This window comes from Pteropus alecto, unplaced genomic scaffold (assembly GCF_000325575.1).
Source record: "Pteropus alecto unplaced genomic scaffold, ASM32557v1 scaffold86, whole genome shotgun sequence".
Lineage (NCBI taxonomy): Eukaryota > Metazoa > Chordata > Mammalia > Chiroptera > Pteropodidae > Pteropus > Pteropus alecto.
The window spans coordinates 22,520,963-22,541,055 of NW_006442109.1; the positions used below are offsets into that span (position 1 = coordinate 22,520,963).

Consider the following 20,093-nt stretch of genomic DNA (forward strand, 5'->3'; position numbering starts at 1 on the left):
GGGGTTGGCTGGAGCCGCTGCCGCCGGGGGCCTGGGCATTTGAGCCAGCTGTGGACCAAACGGTCTTAACTTACCCTAAGTAACTGCGCCACGCGCAGGCGGCGCGCAGCCTGGGCTCGGGAATCGGGACCGCGAAGCTTCAGCATCCCGATGCCCTGAATGTCCCCCCCGCCTCGGCGATTTGTCTGTTGCAGCTGGCACGGGCCGCCTGAAGTGGGAGCAGCGCCTGGAGAAGGCGGGAGGAGCCCGGCCCCGGGGACGGGCGGCGGCAGCCGCTCGGCATCATGCGGAGAGGGGGGCTGCTGGAGTTCGCCCTGGGATTTACCGTGCTCTTAGCGTCCTACACGAGCCATGGGGCGGACACCAATTTGGAGGCTGGGAACGTGAAGGAAACCAGAGCCAGCCGGGCCAAGAGAAGAGGCGGCGGAGGACACGACGCGCTTAAAGGGTAATGGAACGGGCCAGCGCCTTCGGTGTGGGTTTCCCCTCCCTCTTCTCCCTAGTATCAAGATCCAGAGAAACTGACAGTCGACTCGAAATGGTAGAACTACGGATTCTAAACAAGACCTCCTGGGGGCACCTTAGAGGTGCAAGGGTTACCCAGTCCTCAACGCATTCGAGGCTAAACCACCTTGCTACTACTCTAAGGATTTCTGCCCCAGAGGCGATGTCATAGTTAAAAGGAATCTTGGGCCATTGTCGAGGCTGATTTTAGGAAGCTAGAGGGTTCTTTGAGGAAGAAGGGGAGGAGCTGTGACTGAGAAGGGGAGAGTCCATTTCTTTCCTTTCATACCAATTCTGGTTGGGTTTAGGGGAAAGTACTTTCCTTGTGGGCATCCTTGCAGATGCTCCATTTATTTGTAAGGGAACAAGGAAAAGAAGAGGTTCCAATGACAGACAGCCAGAGAAGACATACAGTTAATGATTGGCTCTTCTCTAAGTTATGCTGATTAAAATTAGGAACTGGGTTTTCTGGATGATAACTGTTCTTCAGATGTCTGCACTGGAAGCAGATCAAGGCAACAGTTTCTGAGAACTTGTTTTTAGGTTGTACTGAGGCAGTCATGCTGCTGTGACCTTAAACGGGTTTTTTTAAACTAATGGTGTATGTGTTATATACGTGCAACCGAGCATATCACCAGCTTCCTATGTCACTATTACAGAAAATGTTTCAGCAAGAAATATTTAAAATAGGCAGGTTGACTGTATAAGGATTTTTAGTTTCATGAATTTAAGAAGGGTGGAATACACTTCTTTTAAAATTGTTCAGATTGAAAGAGAAACCTCTTTTTGAGATTGTTTAAATTTAAGCCTCCAGAGAAGCAGCAGGATGGATTGTAAATGACCCATTTTATCTCCTTGGAGGAGCCTGTTAAATGAACCCAAAACAGGAAACACACAGAGATTTTCTATTAAGTTCTTACGATTCTCATTGTCACCCTTTTTTTTTTTTTTTGAGCAGTTCTGTAGTTCGATTATAGGGCCCCGAGTGACCAAGTGATGTTGTTCATTGGGATATATGGCCGAATGGTTCACGTATTCTTTTCTGTTATGGGCTGTTTTAATTATAGATGTAGTGTAATTTGTGTTTGTATGGCCCAGGTAGGAAAGAAAAAGTGCAGTAAACTGAGAGATCAGTTTTTGAGTCGTCGTCTAGACTGGGGACAGGATGATTGTCAGAGCCAAGAACTTAGGCTGTGGTAAAATATGCATGATTTTCCGACCCCAGGAAATAGTTTTGATTAATTTAGTTCCGTCTTGGTCTTTGTGGAAAATAAACGGAGGATTCTAACAATGCTGGAAAGAAAATTTGCTTATCATAGTAAACCTAATTTTGATCAGGCAGCAGGCATTTACTGCTCTGTGTGCAAGGCCCATGGTAAGTTCAATAGATGGACAGAAACTCTTAAAAGGACCTCTTTTAGTCCAGCATTTTTCTTTCAAAAATATTTCTGCGGTATGATATTATTTTAATGTCTAAGCTTGATGCCATTGTTTCTATAGAGAGAGAGGAAATGGGGGTTTAATTCTCTGGTTGAAGGTCTGCAGGGAGACTTTAGGCCTGGCCAGACATTTGTCTCATTTCTATGTGCTATCACAACCAGCAACCAGCATGTTTCCCTAGGAGGCACAGACTCAATGTGAAAACAAACTAAGCTTTACTTCTTAACAGGATGTCCACACTTTTACTCACACCAGCACTTCTGTTAGGTTTTACATTTTTTTATGACTATCAAGAGATAACCTTCTCTGTTCCTCATAGTATTTGGTTACTAACACAGATGTGACACTCTTGCAAACTATTTATAAAGCCTTGCTAAACTTGTGGTATTAAATTGAACAGCGATTATGACTGTTTCTAATTCTCATGTTATCTTTAAGATTTTACACATATATAGAGGTTTTAAAAAGAATTAGTCAACCTTTATAGTATAATAATATATGTTAATATAATATGGTATAATATAATAATGAATCTATAACAAAGGTATAATATAATTTAAAAATTTTATAATTCTCATGTTATCTATATATGTGTGTATATGTATATATTTGGGGACATAAAAATGATAATTTAAAAAGATATACAATTAAAAATATTTCTCCACCTACCTTTCAGAGACCATTTTCTTGTGCATATTTTTAGATATAGGTATATACATATACACATAAATATGTATGTATCTATGCATATACATATGTGTATCCTTTTTACTACATGGAATATACTGTCTATACTTTTCTGAACCTTGCTCACGTTTATATATCTTTAGTGCCTCCATCTATAACTCAAATGGCTCAACCTCACGCATTCTCTTGTATAGAATTCTGTAATGTGGCTAGAATAGTTCCCTAATGATGTCTCTTTAGATTATACTATTTTTTTTTTTTTGCTATTACCAGCATTGTACTACATGCCTGAGTGTGTACATGTAAAAATTTATGGAGTACAAATTAATAAAAATAGGACTCCTGGGTCAAAGGTTTTCTAATTCATTTAAAATAAACAGCAGTTCTGATATTAAACTTGAGTAACATTTAAAATGTATTCTTTCTGCTTATTGCTGTTACAGTCTCACATGAATAAGTCTTTGAACCATGCCCTGCTGTAGAAATCATCAAGGAAAGCAGTTGTGTGTTACATTTTTCCAGTTATTGCTTAGAATTTCTATTTTTGCTAGTTAAAATATTACCAGCTTCAAAACTAACCACTTTGACTACAGTAAAACTGTTTACCATTTTAATGGAAATGCACAGTTTATGAAGTGAAAGTGATTTGTAACCCCTAAGTCTGCCTGATGTCCAGTTGGTGGCAGCAACTTTCAGCACCTCACTAATATTTCCTCTAGTTAAAAGGCACTTTAAGCTCATCAGTGTCTGCTGTGCACTGATCTAGTCTCTCCTACAAATACTGCCCTCTTGTCTTTTCCTGATGTGACAGGTAACTACAGAATTTGCCTTGGTGTTCTTCTTGGTATATGTATTTCTTTCCTGTTAGCTCCCTCACTTCATAGACTAGAGACCTGCCTAGTTTTTCTTCTTTGGGTGTATGGTCCTAGCTTGTCTTTCTCTCCTTCCATCCTGTTGCAGGTGTTTTTTTTTTTTCCTTCCCACTGGGCAGCAGAAGTTGTTCCACAGTGGAAATTTAAGCATCCTCAAGTTTCTTCCCAGTTTTTGCTGTGTTTTCTTAGAGTAAATCGCCAATTTCTGTTTTTACAGAAATTTTTTTTAATGGAATGAGTGTGGTCAACATTCACTCTGTAAAAATTGCATTTTTCTCTATTTTGAAATGAGAATTTTGCAAGTTTCAGAAATGTTTTCAAATAATAAATGTATAGTAGTTTTCCTTTGCTTGGGTGTTGCTTAACATGTGTGAAATGATTTTATGAGAAATAATAAAATTCTAGTTTTCTTGTTTGAATTTCAGTTCGTAAGAGTTTTTCTCAGCCAAATTCTTGAGTTTTGTGATTAGGCAAAAAGTGTGGGAGACAATCCAATTTAAAAAACACACAACTCTATTTGAATAGCAGTAGATCTGCACCATTATTTATGATTGCCGTATTGCTTTAGCTTCAAATAAGGAAATATTACAGTTTCTTGTCAAAGGCAAAACTTCTTTAGAGTAAAACCCCCTTTTCCTAAATCTCTGATAAGGTGGATTGAGAACTTCTTTCTTTGTTACCTAGTTTATAAGTGTATGGGACTGGTTGTTATTTCACACAAGTTGTCCCCTTGCGCATGATTCCTTTTGGTCTTTGTTTATTTGTTTATTTTTTCCAGAGGTCTTGTTCCCAGAAAAATACATGTGGAACAGTTCATACACAGGGTAGATTATGTGATGGGAAACTCCTAGGGATTAATTACACAGAAGTCTGCTATTAAAATAAAGAATGTTAACAGGGAACACAGAAAAAGTTCTGTAGACTTTATAAAGCCCATTTTACTTTACAAAGAGGACTTTAGGACTTCATCTGAAGTCAGATAGGCTAATATTTAAATATGGGCATAATACTCCTGCAGTGATATGGTTTGTCACTGCATTTATTGAAAAGATTAAGCTAAAATATTGAGGCATCATTAAAAAAAAAAGGTATTCTTAAGTAGAAGTTTTCAGCAATTCCATATTTTAAACAAGAGATGGAGACAAAATATTTATGTGACTCATTTCATAACATTTAAGACATAGACGTTGTTTACAAATTGCCTAAGTTGTTGGTATTACAAATTAATTAAAACATGCATCAACCTCTAGTGAGATGAGGTCAGGACTGACAGAAATGGAAGTACAGACATATCTTTAAACTTATTTGGAATTTTAAAGAATATTGAAATGTTTCTTTCTCATCTTGTGTAGAAGATACTTAAAAAGATTATAGATTACACCAGTGACTCTATTCAAGCAAAATACTGAACCTAAGAGCTGGGCACATGGTAGGTGTTCGTTCAGTAGACAGTTTTTGAATGTCTGACCAATTTTGACTGGGTAAGGTAAATTATATAAATTAGAGTTTGGAGAAAGTATATGAGAGAAATGAAGGAAAATTTGAGTGAAAAAGACATGAAGTGAAAAGGATATGAAGTGTTTGTGATTGAGGGACATTGAATACAATAAGGCAGAGTTTGCATTGCATAGCTCCAAGGCATTGAGCTCATAGTGTTACCTATGAAAGCAGTGCCCTTGGAGTTGTGCAGTATGCAACCTGCTGTGCCTGTCTATAGATAGTCATTGTCAGTGTGGGAGAGGGACTAAAGGACATATCACAATACTACCTGATTGTTGTGAAAGGTGAAGTTTGAGTTATTAAAGGATTCTAAGATGAGAATATGATCAGATCTTTACCACTCTGGCAGAAGTGGAAAAGGTATATGGTTTAGAGCAGGGGTCCCCCACCCCATAGGCCATGGACTGGTACCTGGTCTGTGGCCTGTTAGGAACCAGGCGGCACAGCAGGAGGTGAGCGGTGGGCAAGCTTCATCTGTATTTGTAGCCACCACCCAGCGCTAGCATCACCACCTCAGCTTCACCTCAGATCATCAGGCATTAGATTCTCATAAGAGCACCAGTCTCTGGTGCCAAAAAGGTTGGGAACCACTGGTTTAGAGAGTAGGGAGACTAGAGACAAGGATATTTGGGAGACTAATATAGTGATCACGGTGAGTGTGGATGATGGCCTCAGTAATGGCAGTGGAGGGGGAGAAGAAGAGGCTCCAGTGTGTTCCAGAAGTAACGCTGGTAGTACATGACCACTAGGTTGTGAGAGGCAAAGGGGACAAGGCACTTAGGATGCTCCCACCTCCATATATACTGAAACTATTGTATGTAAAAACATTATAGCTCCATTAGGAACAAAATCATTCCTAGTCCTCTACTCAAAGAAACAATCTATTTTCATCTGTGAGTGTTTTGGTTACCTTATTGCTATGTAACAAATTACCCCCAAACCGAGTGGCTTAAACCAACAATTTTATTATTTCTTATGATTCTGCAGGCCAGGAATTTGGACAGGGCACAGAGAGGAACCTTGTCTCTGCTCCCTATAATGTCTGTTGGGGCTGGAATGAGCAAGATGACTTCTTCATGTGTGTTTCTCGTTCTGTGATCATGGACTGGCGCCTACAGCCCTGTTTACTTTGGTGTGGTTTAACTAAATGGACAGATAGGGGAGGAGAATAAAGGAAGCAAGGGTCACTTGTCTGGTTTTGCTGGGGGACTTCCAGGTTTTAAAGCTCTCTCCTATATGATCTCCTGCCTGGGCCTGCCCCTGCGGATGGAGCCACTGAGTGTGTGTTTTCAAATGGAGAAACTGAGCCCCAGGTACAGCCAGGCCTTGCTCAGGGTATCCATGGGGCTGAATCTTGAGTAATAGCCTCTTGATCCCGAATCACATGCTTTAAGCCCAAGTGTTGACTGCAGAACTGACTTGCATGGCTGAAAGCTGGTCAGAAGTTGCTCAATGGGCTCATGTTAATCATCGTAGGCTGCAGTCCTCAGTTCTCCTTCATATTGTCTCAGATTGTCCTCCTCTCCGCATGGCCTCATTATATGGACTTATAGCAGCATAGCCAGGATCCCAAGAGCACAAGAGTGGAAGTGACCAGACTGTCTTCAAACTTAGTTTGGAATTGCATGGACCGGAATTCTATGCAAGTCACAGGCCTTGCCCAGGTTCAAGGGTGAGGACCGATAAGCCCTACTTCTTGATTTGAGGAGCAACATGTGTCTGTGGGCAGAGGAGGAATTTTGAGAGACATCTTTGGAGACAAGCTGTGATAGTGAAGGAATAGGTTTTTGAGAAAGATAATCAGATATTTTAAATTTTAATTCTAACTTGATTGAGTCTGATTGGCTTAGTTCCCCGATGAAGATACCTCATTGTATTTTGCTACTGTGACTTCATAATGAAAAACGCTATATCAACAATGTGTCTCCATGATCAGTTAGACTAGTGTTAAGGGCGCCGTTCTTAGCTTGTCCACAGTTCTGCATTTAAAGAATTCATAAACCCTGGGAATAAGATTATAGTTCCAATAAACTGGCCAGTTTTGTTTTGTTCAAATAGAAGAACTGAAAAACTCCTAAATTTCTCCCTTTTTCTTTTACTTTCTAAGAGACTCAGAGACACATTCAATGCATAATCACTTTAATTAACTTCGGTGTTTGGTATGTTTTGCCTTCTATATGGGATTTTACTTTCAGTTTCTATTATTAGCCCAATTTTTACATATATGTTGGGATAATTCACTTCAAAAATTGTTTTCTTTTTTGAATCAGGAGTATAATTAATAAAAAAGACATGCAATTGCTAATAGAATTGGCGTAGTGATCTGAACTCTATTATTATTGTCATAAATGGAGTAGCCACATTGTTAATAGAATATAACTGGATTAGGAATGTAGCCAAGTTTCGATTGTGGATCCAATACTCTGTTATATCAAATCTTAGTTTTAAGTTCTTGTGACTTTACCACTTTCTCAAGTGTTTTTTTTTTTGTTGTTGTTGTTGAAGTTATCACTGAGTATATTTATTCAGCCCCCTCAGAGCGGAAGGGAGAGAGGAAAGTTCCCTATCTTCACCATTCTCAGCTGAAGATGTATTCCAGACATCAGGCAGTCTCAGAGTGGGAGAACTGCTCCGTTAGACAAGTTATTTGGTTCAGTGTTTTGAAGGGTTGTGAATTCCTAGACCATCAGTCATACTTACATTCAAATATAAGTATCCAAACACATCTAAGTTCAAATATAGTACAACCATTTTACGATGTTGGTGTTGGGAGACAGGATTTATGTCGGCCTTATGGACACATTATGTCTGCTGCTAAGTTCTTAAGTTCTTAGTTTTGAACTGAAATATTATGATATCTCTGTTAATAAAGAGAACGTATTCCAGAGACAGGTTTTAGTTTTATTTTGTTTTGTTTTTCTGTTTCTTCTCCTTTTCCTCCATCTTCCTCTTTTCCTTCTTTGTCATCGATATCTTCTCCTTTTCTTTTTTTCTTCTTCACTGTCATCTCTATTTTGTTCTTCGTTAGTAATTTCATAAGCTGAGCTACAAATAAAATAGGGAGAATAGGAATATCAAATAAGGGTTAGAGCACTAAGGAAATTACATTCTAAGTAAAATGTTAAATTTTTTACCTGGGGGGTCTTGGAGTGTTCAAAAAGAAAAACGTAATTTTTTGTTAGTGGAGAGAAAGAGAAAGACTGAGTGGGCAGGAGAGGAGAGTGGGAAGGAAGTTCTGGAGTGGAGTCTGGTCAGCCGGTGGAGCTGAATTGGACAGAAAAGATGCCAGGTGCTGACAGATATTAATGACAGCTCCCTCGGTCCTGGCAGCCTTGGTACCAGTGACCTGTGGCCTTAACCAGCCTGTGCAGGGGACTGAGGGCTTTTGGAAGAGAGTCAGGGTATGAAAGAAAGATAGACACTTGGATGACAAAAGATTCTTGTAAAAAAATTAGAGGAATATAGTGGAAAAATAGGTTAATCCATCATTTATTATGCACCTATATAAAGTTTGGTGCATCCTGCTCTTCCCATGGATAATAGTTTATTGTCTACCGTTCCTCTACTCATTTAGTGCTAATTTATGATTGTGTAATAGGTGCCTTCGATGAATAACTTTTAAAGACTCTTTGTTTTATGTTTTTTTAAAGATGAATTCATGACTCAGATCTTCCTCTATAGTCAGACCATTCATCTTTATAAAAATATTACAAATTAGAGTGATAGTGGGACAGAGATTAAAAATTTATAGATGCAGAAACCCAGACCCAGAGAGAGTTCATTAAAAAGTGCTCAAGATACTTATTTTCTTCTCTACTTTATGAAGTATAAAGGTGTGGGAGCTGAGCCACGTGGTAGCAAGAGGTGATTTAAGTAGATGCGTATCCATTGTCATTGCATAGGTTAATATGCCTCCCCTTTGTGTTCATACCCTGGAGAGGGTGACGGTATCTGCAGGTTCCCAAATGTGCTGCCCATAAGCAAACCTCCTGTGTTCTGTGGGCGTGGACAGTTTTCTTGGTCTCATTTGTTTGGACTTAGGTCGTGAGATCCGTCTCTCAGTGGTCAAACCCGATGGGAGACTGGATACTAGAGTTTTAGGTCCTCGATGCTACCTTGTAATCAGCGGCAGTCTCCAGATTAGGCGGGGCTGAGTGGGATGGATGGGGCTTTTAAAGGAAGGTATTTGCCAGAGAAGCGGGGTGAGGAGGAGCAGGGAGAATCTTCTCTGGGAGTCTGAAGGGTAACCACCACCCCCAACCCGCAGTCACACTTCTAGTTAGCAATTAGAGTGTCAGATGTCTTGGGATAGGCCATGGTAATTCTAAATCTCTAAACTAGGACTCTTGTCATAACCTGCTGACTCAGTTATCCAAACTACTAATTTATACTTTTAGATTCCATGTAATAAGCATGCCAATGAGGAAACAAACCCTTAAGTTCTTGTCTTTTTATCTGTATCATTTAGCCCAATAATTCTGCAGTACATCTGCCTAATCCAAGCAACAGCTATTTATTGAGCATTCACTGTGTTTGAATTGGACTTAATGCTTAATTCTCAGAATGAACACCCTCTCTCAAGCCTGTTGATATTATTATCTTCTTTCCAATGATTCTAGGCAGAACTACATTTGGAATATTGTTTTCTCCCTTTACTCATGGGATTAATGTCTGAGGTGATGTGGACAAGTGCTTTGAGAGGAAGGACTTGATGTGCAGCTGTCAAGTGGACAAATAGGTTTTAATCTTTTGTGGACTGCTGCTGCTTCACACCCTAGAGTTTAGGCCACTGACCTCAAGTTTGCAAATTTTATATCCCATTACCACCCTGTGAGTTCTGTACTCCCCAGGGCCATATAGTTGATGTTTTAGCTGGAATCCGAGAAAGTGTCTGAACATTTCCTGAAGAGTTGGCTACGAGCGATTTGGCAGTTCAGTCATAAAAACCCAGAGCTAGTGGCTGAGGTATACGTTATAATTACCTCATACTGTTTCCTATTTGAGCCTGGTTGTGGGTAGCTGGGTAGAGTGGTATTGCTTGTGGGACTGACTGTATTTTAAAGCACCGAGGAATCATTTTCAATGAACACTAATAGCCATTGGCCATGTTTTTAGGGCAGCTTGGAAGTGTGCACATAGACGTGCCTAGGGTCAAGGCCTGGCTCTTCCACCTACTAGGAAGGAACCTCAGACAAGTGGTTTGAACTGTCTGAGCCTCAGTTTTGTCACTTGTAAAATGGGATTATACTATCTTTTTGATTGCCCTAAGGTTTAGTGAGATAATACATTTCTAGTTTCTAATACAGTGAGTGATTGATGTGCTTAGCTATGATGATGAGGATGGCTATAGTTCTGTCACAGATAAGGAAAATGAGGGGTGGAGTCATACAAAGAGGCTGGATTTTTATGGTGGAAGCAAAAGTTAGATAATCATTAGTGTCCGGATACCACAGTTTCCATTTTCTCTTGGAACTGATTATTTTCAGAAACAAAGGAAGTAAACTTGAACTTCAGAATTTCTAAAAATGTAATTTTAATGGAATTTACTTTGTCTGTGGAGACTTGCTATACCTAAAGGCAGTGTGTGGATAAGGTTTTTATTTTTAAATGTTTCCTTCCCCTAAATTGTGTTGCCTTTATGGGAAAATAAGCTTACTATTATTCCTTATTACTATGCCCCCACCTCCCACCTCAACTCCTCCAAAGAAGTTTGCATTGTTTTATCGGCAGATTTGGCAAATAGGCCTTGCCTCTTTCCTGATGGATACTTCTTTTTTTTTTTGAAGAGGCTTTGTGAAAGAAATTTAGGTTTAAGGAAATGGGAAGACTAGCTTGAAACCACTTCTTTGGCAACAGTGCAAGGAGATACCCTGAAAAATAGTACTGTTTTGTGGTGAGGTGGTTGGCCATTTTTTGAAATGTACTTTCATTGCCTCTGTCAGAGTAAGGGTTGGTTATGATCAAGTAGACAAGAAACCAACCTACCTTTAAGCTCACGATCTCATAGGTAAAGAGATAAACTCTTTCTAGCTTCAGCACATGAGATCTCATGGAGCAGTCTGGCACTGCTCTTGTGTCGTGCCTATCACTGTGGTCAAAGAAATGGGGCCAGGCTTGAGCCATGTGGAATGGGTTCATTTCTCTTAGGAAAGAGGAGTTTGGCTAGCAAAGAAAAGGAATGCTGGGTGGGTGCACATAACACATCTGTACCCAAACCAAGAAAGCTCCCTTTTTCACTGACCCCATACTTCTTCGGCTCACTCTATTATTTCTGTTCTCTCTGGACGCTTTGTGGGAAGGCCTCACTTGCGTGATTTGGGGCCAGGCTGACTCAGATTGGCCACCCTTGAGATGAGCCATGGCCTCACTTTCTAAATGAGCATTCCCTTCCTTTGGCTTCATGCTTTGCAGCAACGTAATGCTCATTCAATACAAAGGGATTCTTATTTGTTGTTGTTTTTCTTCCGTGTCCTATTTCTCTTGAGAAATTGAAAATATTTTTATATATTTTTATTTTTTTTAATGATTCCTATTTTGATTTTAATGAGGGTTGACTTTCAAGAGATCTTAAACTATTGAACATCCGGGAAAGTGGAACGAAACATACATTATCTTAATTGAGGCCAATCTTTGGTAGAATTCCTATACCCTGCACCCTTACATACCAGCCTCTGGTTAACCGATTGGCAATAAACTCTAAGAAGTTGTGGTTGCTTCATATTCATTCACAGCCTATGAAAACAAGAGTGCTTTAAATAAGGAATAGTTTAAACAAATAACAGTTATTTTTCTATTTGTCATTAAAGAGATTTGAATTACTGAATATTTCTCATCTTCTTGGGCTAAATCAAAACCTACCAATACAATCAAAGTTTATTAAAAACCAAAAATATAAAAAGAAACCAACAAATACCAGGTACTTTCTATGCTCTACTAACTTCTTGAAAAAGAAATAAACCTCAAATAAGAAAATAAACTTGTAAAATTTTGAAAACCTTTTAGGAATTTTACAAGAATATGCAAGTCATTTTTTTCTTCCTTTTTTTGGGTCAGCAATTATGACTTAGTATTAAGCAATATTGTTGACCATTTGACAGAATTCTAGACAATAGGGTCTCATTTGATCTTGGATTGACTTATCTGCTTGCTTGCACCTGGGCCCTTCCTTGAAAATAGGTTACATTCTCACATATTGAAGAACCAGAAAACATGCTAGGACTCTTTGCTAAATGATTTCCTCCTTTTGTTTCATATTTCTCACGACTATGAGAATTCTTCCATTTGTGAACAGAAAAGCCAAATTCAACCCTTTTATGGACCTGATACAAATCAGTCCCCTCAAATTTATTTTTTGTTAACTGATGAGTTTATGTTTGTTGTTAAGAAAGATAAAGTATCCTTATGAAAATTAATCAAGTCGAAATGTAATTGTAATGCCCAAGGGAACCCATCCCCTGGGCTGACATGCTTAATTATTTGCATGTGGTTAAGTCATTTATTTTTGGATTCCTTGTCTAATGAACATTAATCTTATTTACCTCATACTGTTTCCTACATACTCAAAATTTGTAGAAACACTGGTTAGTTCTTGTCCCTTGTTTAAGATGGTAAACATGTTGAGATTGGACTGTTATTATCGCTAAAGGGGATCCCCAGTCTCTCTTAAGAATACTGGATTGAATAACAGATAAAAGTAGTTCTTCAAGTGAATAAAAAAGGAAAACAAAAGTGTGATGTCATGATGGTATGTAGGAGAGTATGGTTATCAAGATGAACTCGGCCAGATGCTGTTGCAAAGTTGTTGTTTTTAACTTTTTAATATGGATAATTTAAAATACATACAAAACTAGAGAGAATAATATGATGAAACTCCAGCTTTAGAAGTTACCAGTTAATGGTCAGTTTTATTTTTCCATTTCTCTTTCCTACCACAGATTATTTTGAAGTAAACCCCTAAAAAATAATTTAATTTTTGAATTTTCAATATGTATTTCTGAAAGATAAGAACTCTTTAAGAAAAATAAACGCGACACTACTATCACATTTAAAATGATTCTTAATTAAAAATATCATCAAATATCCAGGATTTAAATTTCTCTGGTTAGGTCATACGTTTTATTTATTTTTTTATAGTTTGTTCAAATCAAGATCCAAATAAATTTTGTATTTTATAATTGGTTGTCATGTTTCTTAAATATTTTTAAATATATAGGTTATCTCTTTATCATTTTTTACCCTGTAATTTATTTAGTTACTGAAGAAATTGGTTCATGCTGTATGATATCACTTATATGTGAAATCTAAAAAGCCTAACAAACTCAGAGCAACCGAGAAAAGAGTAGTGGTTATCAGGCGCTGGAGAATGGGGAGAACGGGGAGATATTGGTCAGAGGGTATAAATTTTTAGGTATAAGTTCTGGAGATCTATTGTATAGCATGGTGCTTATAGCTAAGAATACTGTATTGTATACTTGAAAGTAGCTGAGAAAGATCTTAAATGTTCTCATCACAAAAAAGAAGTAGAAACTGTGTGACAAGATAAAGATGTTAGCTAATGCTATGGTGGTAATAATTTTGCAATATATAAATGTATTAAAACAACACATCAGTACACCTTAAACTTATACAATGTTATGTGTCAGCTAAATCTCAATAAAGCTGGAAAGAAAAGAGAAAGAAATTGGTTAATGTCCTGTAGACCAGTGCTATTTAAAATGCCAGTCCATAAACTACTTATTACTAGTCTGGGTTGAGGTGAGAAGCATGGGCCAAAATGGAAATTCAGTATGTCATTAAGCACACTATTCAGCTCATCAGCTCAGCTTTTATATATATATATTTAATAGCAAGGCTTTTTCATTGAAGGAAGCAGTGAGATGATTTATTCCAGTTTAAGTTCCTTATCTCATTATAGATCAGTATATATAGTGTGTGGACCAGCACTGGCCAGTCCTTGGACCACACTTGTAAGTACACTGCTAGAGTTTCTCGCAATCTAGTGAGGACTGCATTCCGATGGCAGTGGTGCTTATTGTGCTCTTCTATATTTGCTGTCCCTGTATTTGCTGTGACTTGTTTATTAGAGCTAGAGGCTTGATTGAATTCACAATCAACTTTTTGGCAAGAAGACTTTGTAACTGATATGTGTACTTCCATTAGAGGCCCATCGTGTCTGCTGGTATCTCTTTTTGTGATGTTAATAGCCATCGATGATGGGTATCTAGATCTATTAATGTACGAGGGTGGCAGAATGGGATTATTCGAATTCTGTTACTTCCTATTTATTTATTAATACTGTAAAATTTATATCTAGTTTTGAACTCACACTCATCTCTTCACAGCCAGGAATGTCTACAGGGCAGCCAGGTCTGCTTTTTTTGCACTTGTCTAACTGACTCGTCACTTTGAGAGCTGTGGAAATCTTATTTAATATCTAATACTAAGGATTAGCAATTATGAGATATAAAATAGTGGAAAATTTACCCAGAGGAGCCTGGCACGCAAGGGGGCAGAGAAGGAAAGATATAATTATGCAAAACTCCATTCCTCTCCCCTTATCCCATGATTTGGTCTGAAAATCAAGATGGAGAAACTCAGTGTTATTTTATTTTACAATGAGAGTTTCAGGCCAAGGTTAAAATGTTGGTAAGATTCTGGGCTATGGGTGGAAAGAAGATGTCTGAAGATTTTTTAACATTCAAGAGTGAATGTTAAACATTTCAACATTGCTTTCTTAAGAACACTTTTTATTTAAGAAATAGGACTTTTAAACTTATGGCAATCATTTCACAATATTTGTAAGACAAATCATTAATCTGTATACCTTAACAGCACTGTATGTCAGTTACATCTCAATAAAACTGGAAAACAGACAGACAAAAAGAAATAGTACAGCTAGCTGTAGTGATTCAAATGAAAGATTCGGAAAAATACTGGTATATCAAGATCCCCTTGGGAAAAGAATGCAGAGACAAGAGCTGCCCCAGTAGCCTTACTCTGAGTGTTTGTGGGTGATTGTGTGTGTGTGTGTGTGCGCGCGTGTGTGCGTGTGTGCGTGCAAGTCGCATTTCCTGTGTGTTTCATGTTAGTGAAAAAATGTATGCTGTTCTTCGAGGACTGATTTATTTCTACTACCTAATGTCAGACTCCTTGGTAAACAGACAGGCTTCTAGACCAGAGGCTTTGTCTTCAGAAGATGCCACAGAGATTTGGAAACCTTTTCGGTATGTTAGGAAGTAGAATGTTTTTGCTGTTTTGAAAGCCTCATCTCCTTCTCAGGTTGTCACTATGTTGAAGTTTTGTGCTGGCATTTAGCACTTCCTCTGCTTGATTATAGTTTGAAACACGAATACTGTGCCACACCTTCTGCAGAGCTCAAAAGGTGTTGAAAGGACAGTGCTGGCATCTCAGGCTGAGAAGGAAATCTTTTGGATTGGATTTCAGGGAAGAGCTGTGCTGGCAATTGGAACGAGTTGCTACTTTCTCTGTGCATTGGACAGTGTGCTGGCAGCCTCTAACTTAAGTCACAGAGATGTGAAACTGGAATGCTTTTTAGAACATCATCTTGGTCACTCTGGTTTTCATGCACCGGTCAGGTAGTTCCCTGTGTGACCTGATGGTTTTGCTTGACGCTACTTTTCAAAAGACAAGACATACCCATGTTTAAGTGTATGTAAAAAACACATTCCAGTGGCAGCTATGAGCAGGTTTTGAGTTATCTACATTTTGAATCTTTATATTGCTCCCCACCCACTCACTCCCCTAAACACTGAACGTGTTAAGAACTGACTGATATTTTTATCAGAAGGAACAGGACAGGATATTTACAATGCAGAAGCTATTCCAGAAACAGAAGCACCAATGTATATGAGTGTTCCTAAAATGTATTCCTTTTACTACTGCTTTCCTTTTCTAATCTACTTTGTAAGATCTGTCTTAAAATTTTTGGTTTTGTAGACCTAAGAAAAGAAAACCAGAGCATAAAAAGTTATGCACAAATTAGTTTGCATGAGGGAACACATTCTCTGGGATATTTGTGGAAACATCTTTCTAATCACTAATCTAAAAATCTTTAGCACTAACTTTGGAATGTTTCATGAATAAATTCTTTTGATTTTTAATTAGTGATTTATGTCATGTTTCCATTGCATAGCCTTTGAACAATTACTTCACTTCAGTTTCCTCCTCTGAAAATAAGCACGGGAATACATTTTCTTGATAAAATTTTGGGAAGAGTCACCTGGTTATTTTGTAAATTATAAAGCTCTCTAAAACTTCCTAATTATTTTTATTCTATAGTGTGACTTCACATGGACAAGAGAAATTCCTGATTTAGTCAAATTCTCTTAAATTTAAATTAGACTATTTTTATTAAAAGTTTTCCAGATATCTAAATATTTAGGAATAAATGCTTATAACTTTGCTCCAATTGCAGAGTTAGGAAAAAAGAAAAAAACAACAAAAAACTTGTGAAGTCTTTGATTCCTGATATTGTGAATGGTTAATTTCTATGAAATAATCTCAACAACAGCATGCTTTTAGCTAACTACATCTGACTTTTTAGAAACTTAAACTCCATCAGTGATTTATTTTGTTGTTGTTGTTGTTCCTTCTGAATAATGTTGTCTCTGTTCTATTGAAAGGGTTTGGTAGAGAAATGTTTCAAAAGACCCACTGTCTGTTGACTCCTATGAAATTGAGTTAGAGATACCAGACCTCTGAAGCTTTTGTAGCTATAAAATGTTTCTAAATGCTACATCCGAAACCTGGATAAAGTTTACTCTCATACTCCATGAATTCCATTTATGGGTATCTTTTGTTATATATTTTATTTTTCATTTAAATTTTTGTAAATTAAAAAGAATGAATGAAATTATATTGATTTCTTAGTAGTAATTATATTTTTTCATTCCTTTATTTTATTATTTAATTTTTTCCTAAATATATTTACCTTTTCAATAAATTACAAACTCCCTGCTCTGACAGAATTTTCTCTAACTTATATTGTCTTAGTCATAAGTACATCTGAAACCCTAAACCTTCATTTCTCATTTAAGATTCAGGTATTGTGCTAGGTGCTTGGGTGGTAAAAATAAATCTGAACTTTCCATCTTTGAGGAACTTACAAATTTTTTGGCTCCAGGGTGTCCAAAATGCTTGCATAATGAGTACGAGGTTAAAGTCACCAAATAGAGTTCAAAACTGACCTGCTTCCTTGCTTCATCTGGAAGCTACTCTTTCTGGAAATGGCTCACTGAACCCTTGGTCAGTGAACCAGTCCTGGGGACAGATTTTTATATTGTAGTCACTGGTGGGGTGGGATCTTCTAGTCTCTAAAAGAAATCGGGTACATGGAGGATTAGCATATCCAGTTACTCCCCAGTTTTTAAGTCTCTGTTTTATGGACTTATGGGCACCCCATACTGGCCCTAATGCCCTTTGGGCTGCCACTGGGCCTGGGGCTGAGAAAGCTCTGGTTCTAGCTGCCCTCTTAGGACTGGGAGAGTGGCCTGAGTTTAGAGTATTTAGTTCTCATAGCTCCCTGGGCAGCTTACAATAGCTGCAGAGACCATGAGTTTGAGTAGCCAAGTTTCTCTCTGGTTGCCTGCTGTGGAATGTGTTTTCCCATAGAAACAACATTTTAGGTTGTGGTCAGGTTCCCAGACCAGCCTATAATAGCCTATTTACCTGATAATATAGCCGAGAGACTGCTATTTGACTAGCCTGGGGACCAAACCACCACCTATTAACGTTGTTTCTATTGGAAAAGCCATTTCGAGTTCTAAATACCAATATAGAAATGACATTTTAGAGCCCTTCCTGTTTGTCAACTGGGAGCTGCCAGTACTCAGAACTAGAGGATCACATCACTGTGCCCTCCCAGTTTTTCTGTCTTTTCCTGGGGCTGGCAGTGCATTAAGAAAATACTATCTCCCTGGACAGGGCTCTTGGTTTGAGAATTTCCGGGAAGTGGTGAGAACTATGGTTTACATCCCCTATTTCTTCTGTGAGGGATGAAGGGAAGGAAAGGGAAGAGTTAGAGCTGATGGGGACAGTGAATTCCATCAAAACCACCCTGGGTCTGCCTCTCACTACACAGATTCTGGACCACCTCCTTAGTTTATGTGTTTGTGTTTTAATAATTTCTGTAATTTTAACCAACCTTTGGGAAAGTACAGTATGGCTTCAGCTTAAGTAGATAGAGCAAATATCTCAGTCAAAGAAATTGTCACACTAGTCCTTGAACTCATGGGTCAGGTCAAGAGCTCGCAGCGTTCTGTGAAGCAGTCTTTTGAAGCACCACGTATTTTCATGGTGTCATTTGTCAAATCTTCTCAGATGCTGCAGAGATGCAGGTTCAAGACATGCTGGATTTTCTGTTTCGAGGAAACTGTTCCTCATCTTTATGGGGTCCTAGCGTCAAGTCCCAACTTCATAAACAAACATACCCCACTCCATGTTTAGATGGGAGCACCTTTGATACAATCAACCAGGAGTGTGATTCCAGTGGGCCAGACACAGATCCCCTCTCTTAGAGAGAAGTAAGTCCAGTGCGAACTATAACAGCAAGTTAGCCAGATCATTGCCTTTAGAAGCTTGGGGGCCACTCGGGTGGGTTAGTAGTCTGTGCAGACTCTGGTGTGCTGAGTGTTGTTTAGTCCAGAGCACCAGAAGCAGAAAGTGCTCAGAGTTCAATGGGATTAGGCCTTGCTGTCCACAGTGATGTGCTTCTGGTCTTCATGGTTCAGTATCTAATTTCTGATTTCACTGCAGCCTGTGGATTTAAATTCTTCCTTTTTTTTTTTCCCCCAAAGAAAATCATATATACACATACATGTTCTGATCATCCACAAAAGATTCCAACTGGATTTAATTTGGCTGCCAGTCTAAAATGACCTCCAGATTTGGGGAACTACTTTCGCAGCTTTCCATTCCTTCAATTTTCCTAGGCTGTGTGTGTGTGTGTGTGTGTGTGTGTGTGTGTGTCTGTGTCCCTGAGTCCCTGATATTGTGACCTAAATTCGTTGGCTCATAAGTCCCTAGGCTTTTGCTTTGGATCAACACAAAATCCTCAGAAAAACACAGGTTAGGGCACACAGCAAATGAAACTGTTGATGCATCACCCTCTCTCTGCTTCCTGTGCTGTGAATTACTCCACTCAGCAGTGGGAAAAGCCTCCGTCCAAACAGCACATCCAGACAGAACTTTCAAGGCCTCCCTGTGAGCTTTGTGATGGTTGTCTTTAGGAATTGGGCACATATGGTTGGCTCCATCTATGGCTTTGGTCATAATAAAATATGCACCAGTTCGTGAGCTGAAAACTTTTGTTTAGTTGCTTTTGGGACTTTTGGGTTTCTTTTGCTAAAGAAATAAGTAGAATCAGATATTTATATATTATTTTGTCTACATTGATTTTCTCAAAGGAAATATATTGATCCCTGAGTTGTAAACACTGATAACTTTGCCAATCAGAGTAAATTAATAATCAACATATCAGCAAAGTAACAAAAGCATGAAACCATTATAAATTACTGTTTAACTGCCTATAGCCTTTCTAATAGGCGTGAAATAGTCTCTCTTTAAATAGATTAATTTATAAGAAATAGTTCTCACTGTTAGACAACTTTCCATGTTGGTGCATTTATAGTTATTCTGTTTATGACATAAAAGAAATAGTGTTAATTTTTGCTAATTGTTCTTTGTACTTACTAAGGCATATAGTCAATGTGTTCTGTGTGCTTTAAACAGACTCCAGGATATTCTAGGAATAACAGACATTGTTTCTCTGCTTGAAGAGCTATTAGTCTGGGATCAGAGTAGGTGGGGGCAGGTTTCAGGGATGAGAATCTAGACATAATTATTGAAAAAATATAATTACAATATAGTATATGTAGGTTTTTGAGAAGTGTGTCTGCCATTGTGTTGGTAGGTTACAAGGCGGGTAGGATTAAACAGGCACTAGGGATTAACACTATGGGGGAGATGTAATTATACATTAAAAGGGAAAGATGGAAGAAGAGTTTGGAGTTAGCATGTGTGTATTGTGGGAGTGGGGGCATGTGCATTTGTGAGGATTGAAACAGTGAAGAG

The 20,093-nt window shown here is 38.4% G+C and overlaps 1 protein-coding gene across 1 annotated transcript in view; it reads left to right on the forward strand.

The window, feature by feature from the left end:
* The first annotated feature begins 269 nt into the window (after positions 1 to 269).
* FBN1 (fibrillin 1) overlaps positions 270 to 20,093 on the forward strand; it is a 220,616-nt gene continuing 200,792 nt past the window's right edge. The window contains 1 exon segment of the mRNA XM_015595908.2: positions 270 to 448. Within this exon segment, the coding sequence (XP_015451394.1) occupies positions 285 to 448 (164 nt within the window). The 5' untranslated portion in view covers positions 270 to 284.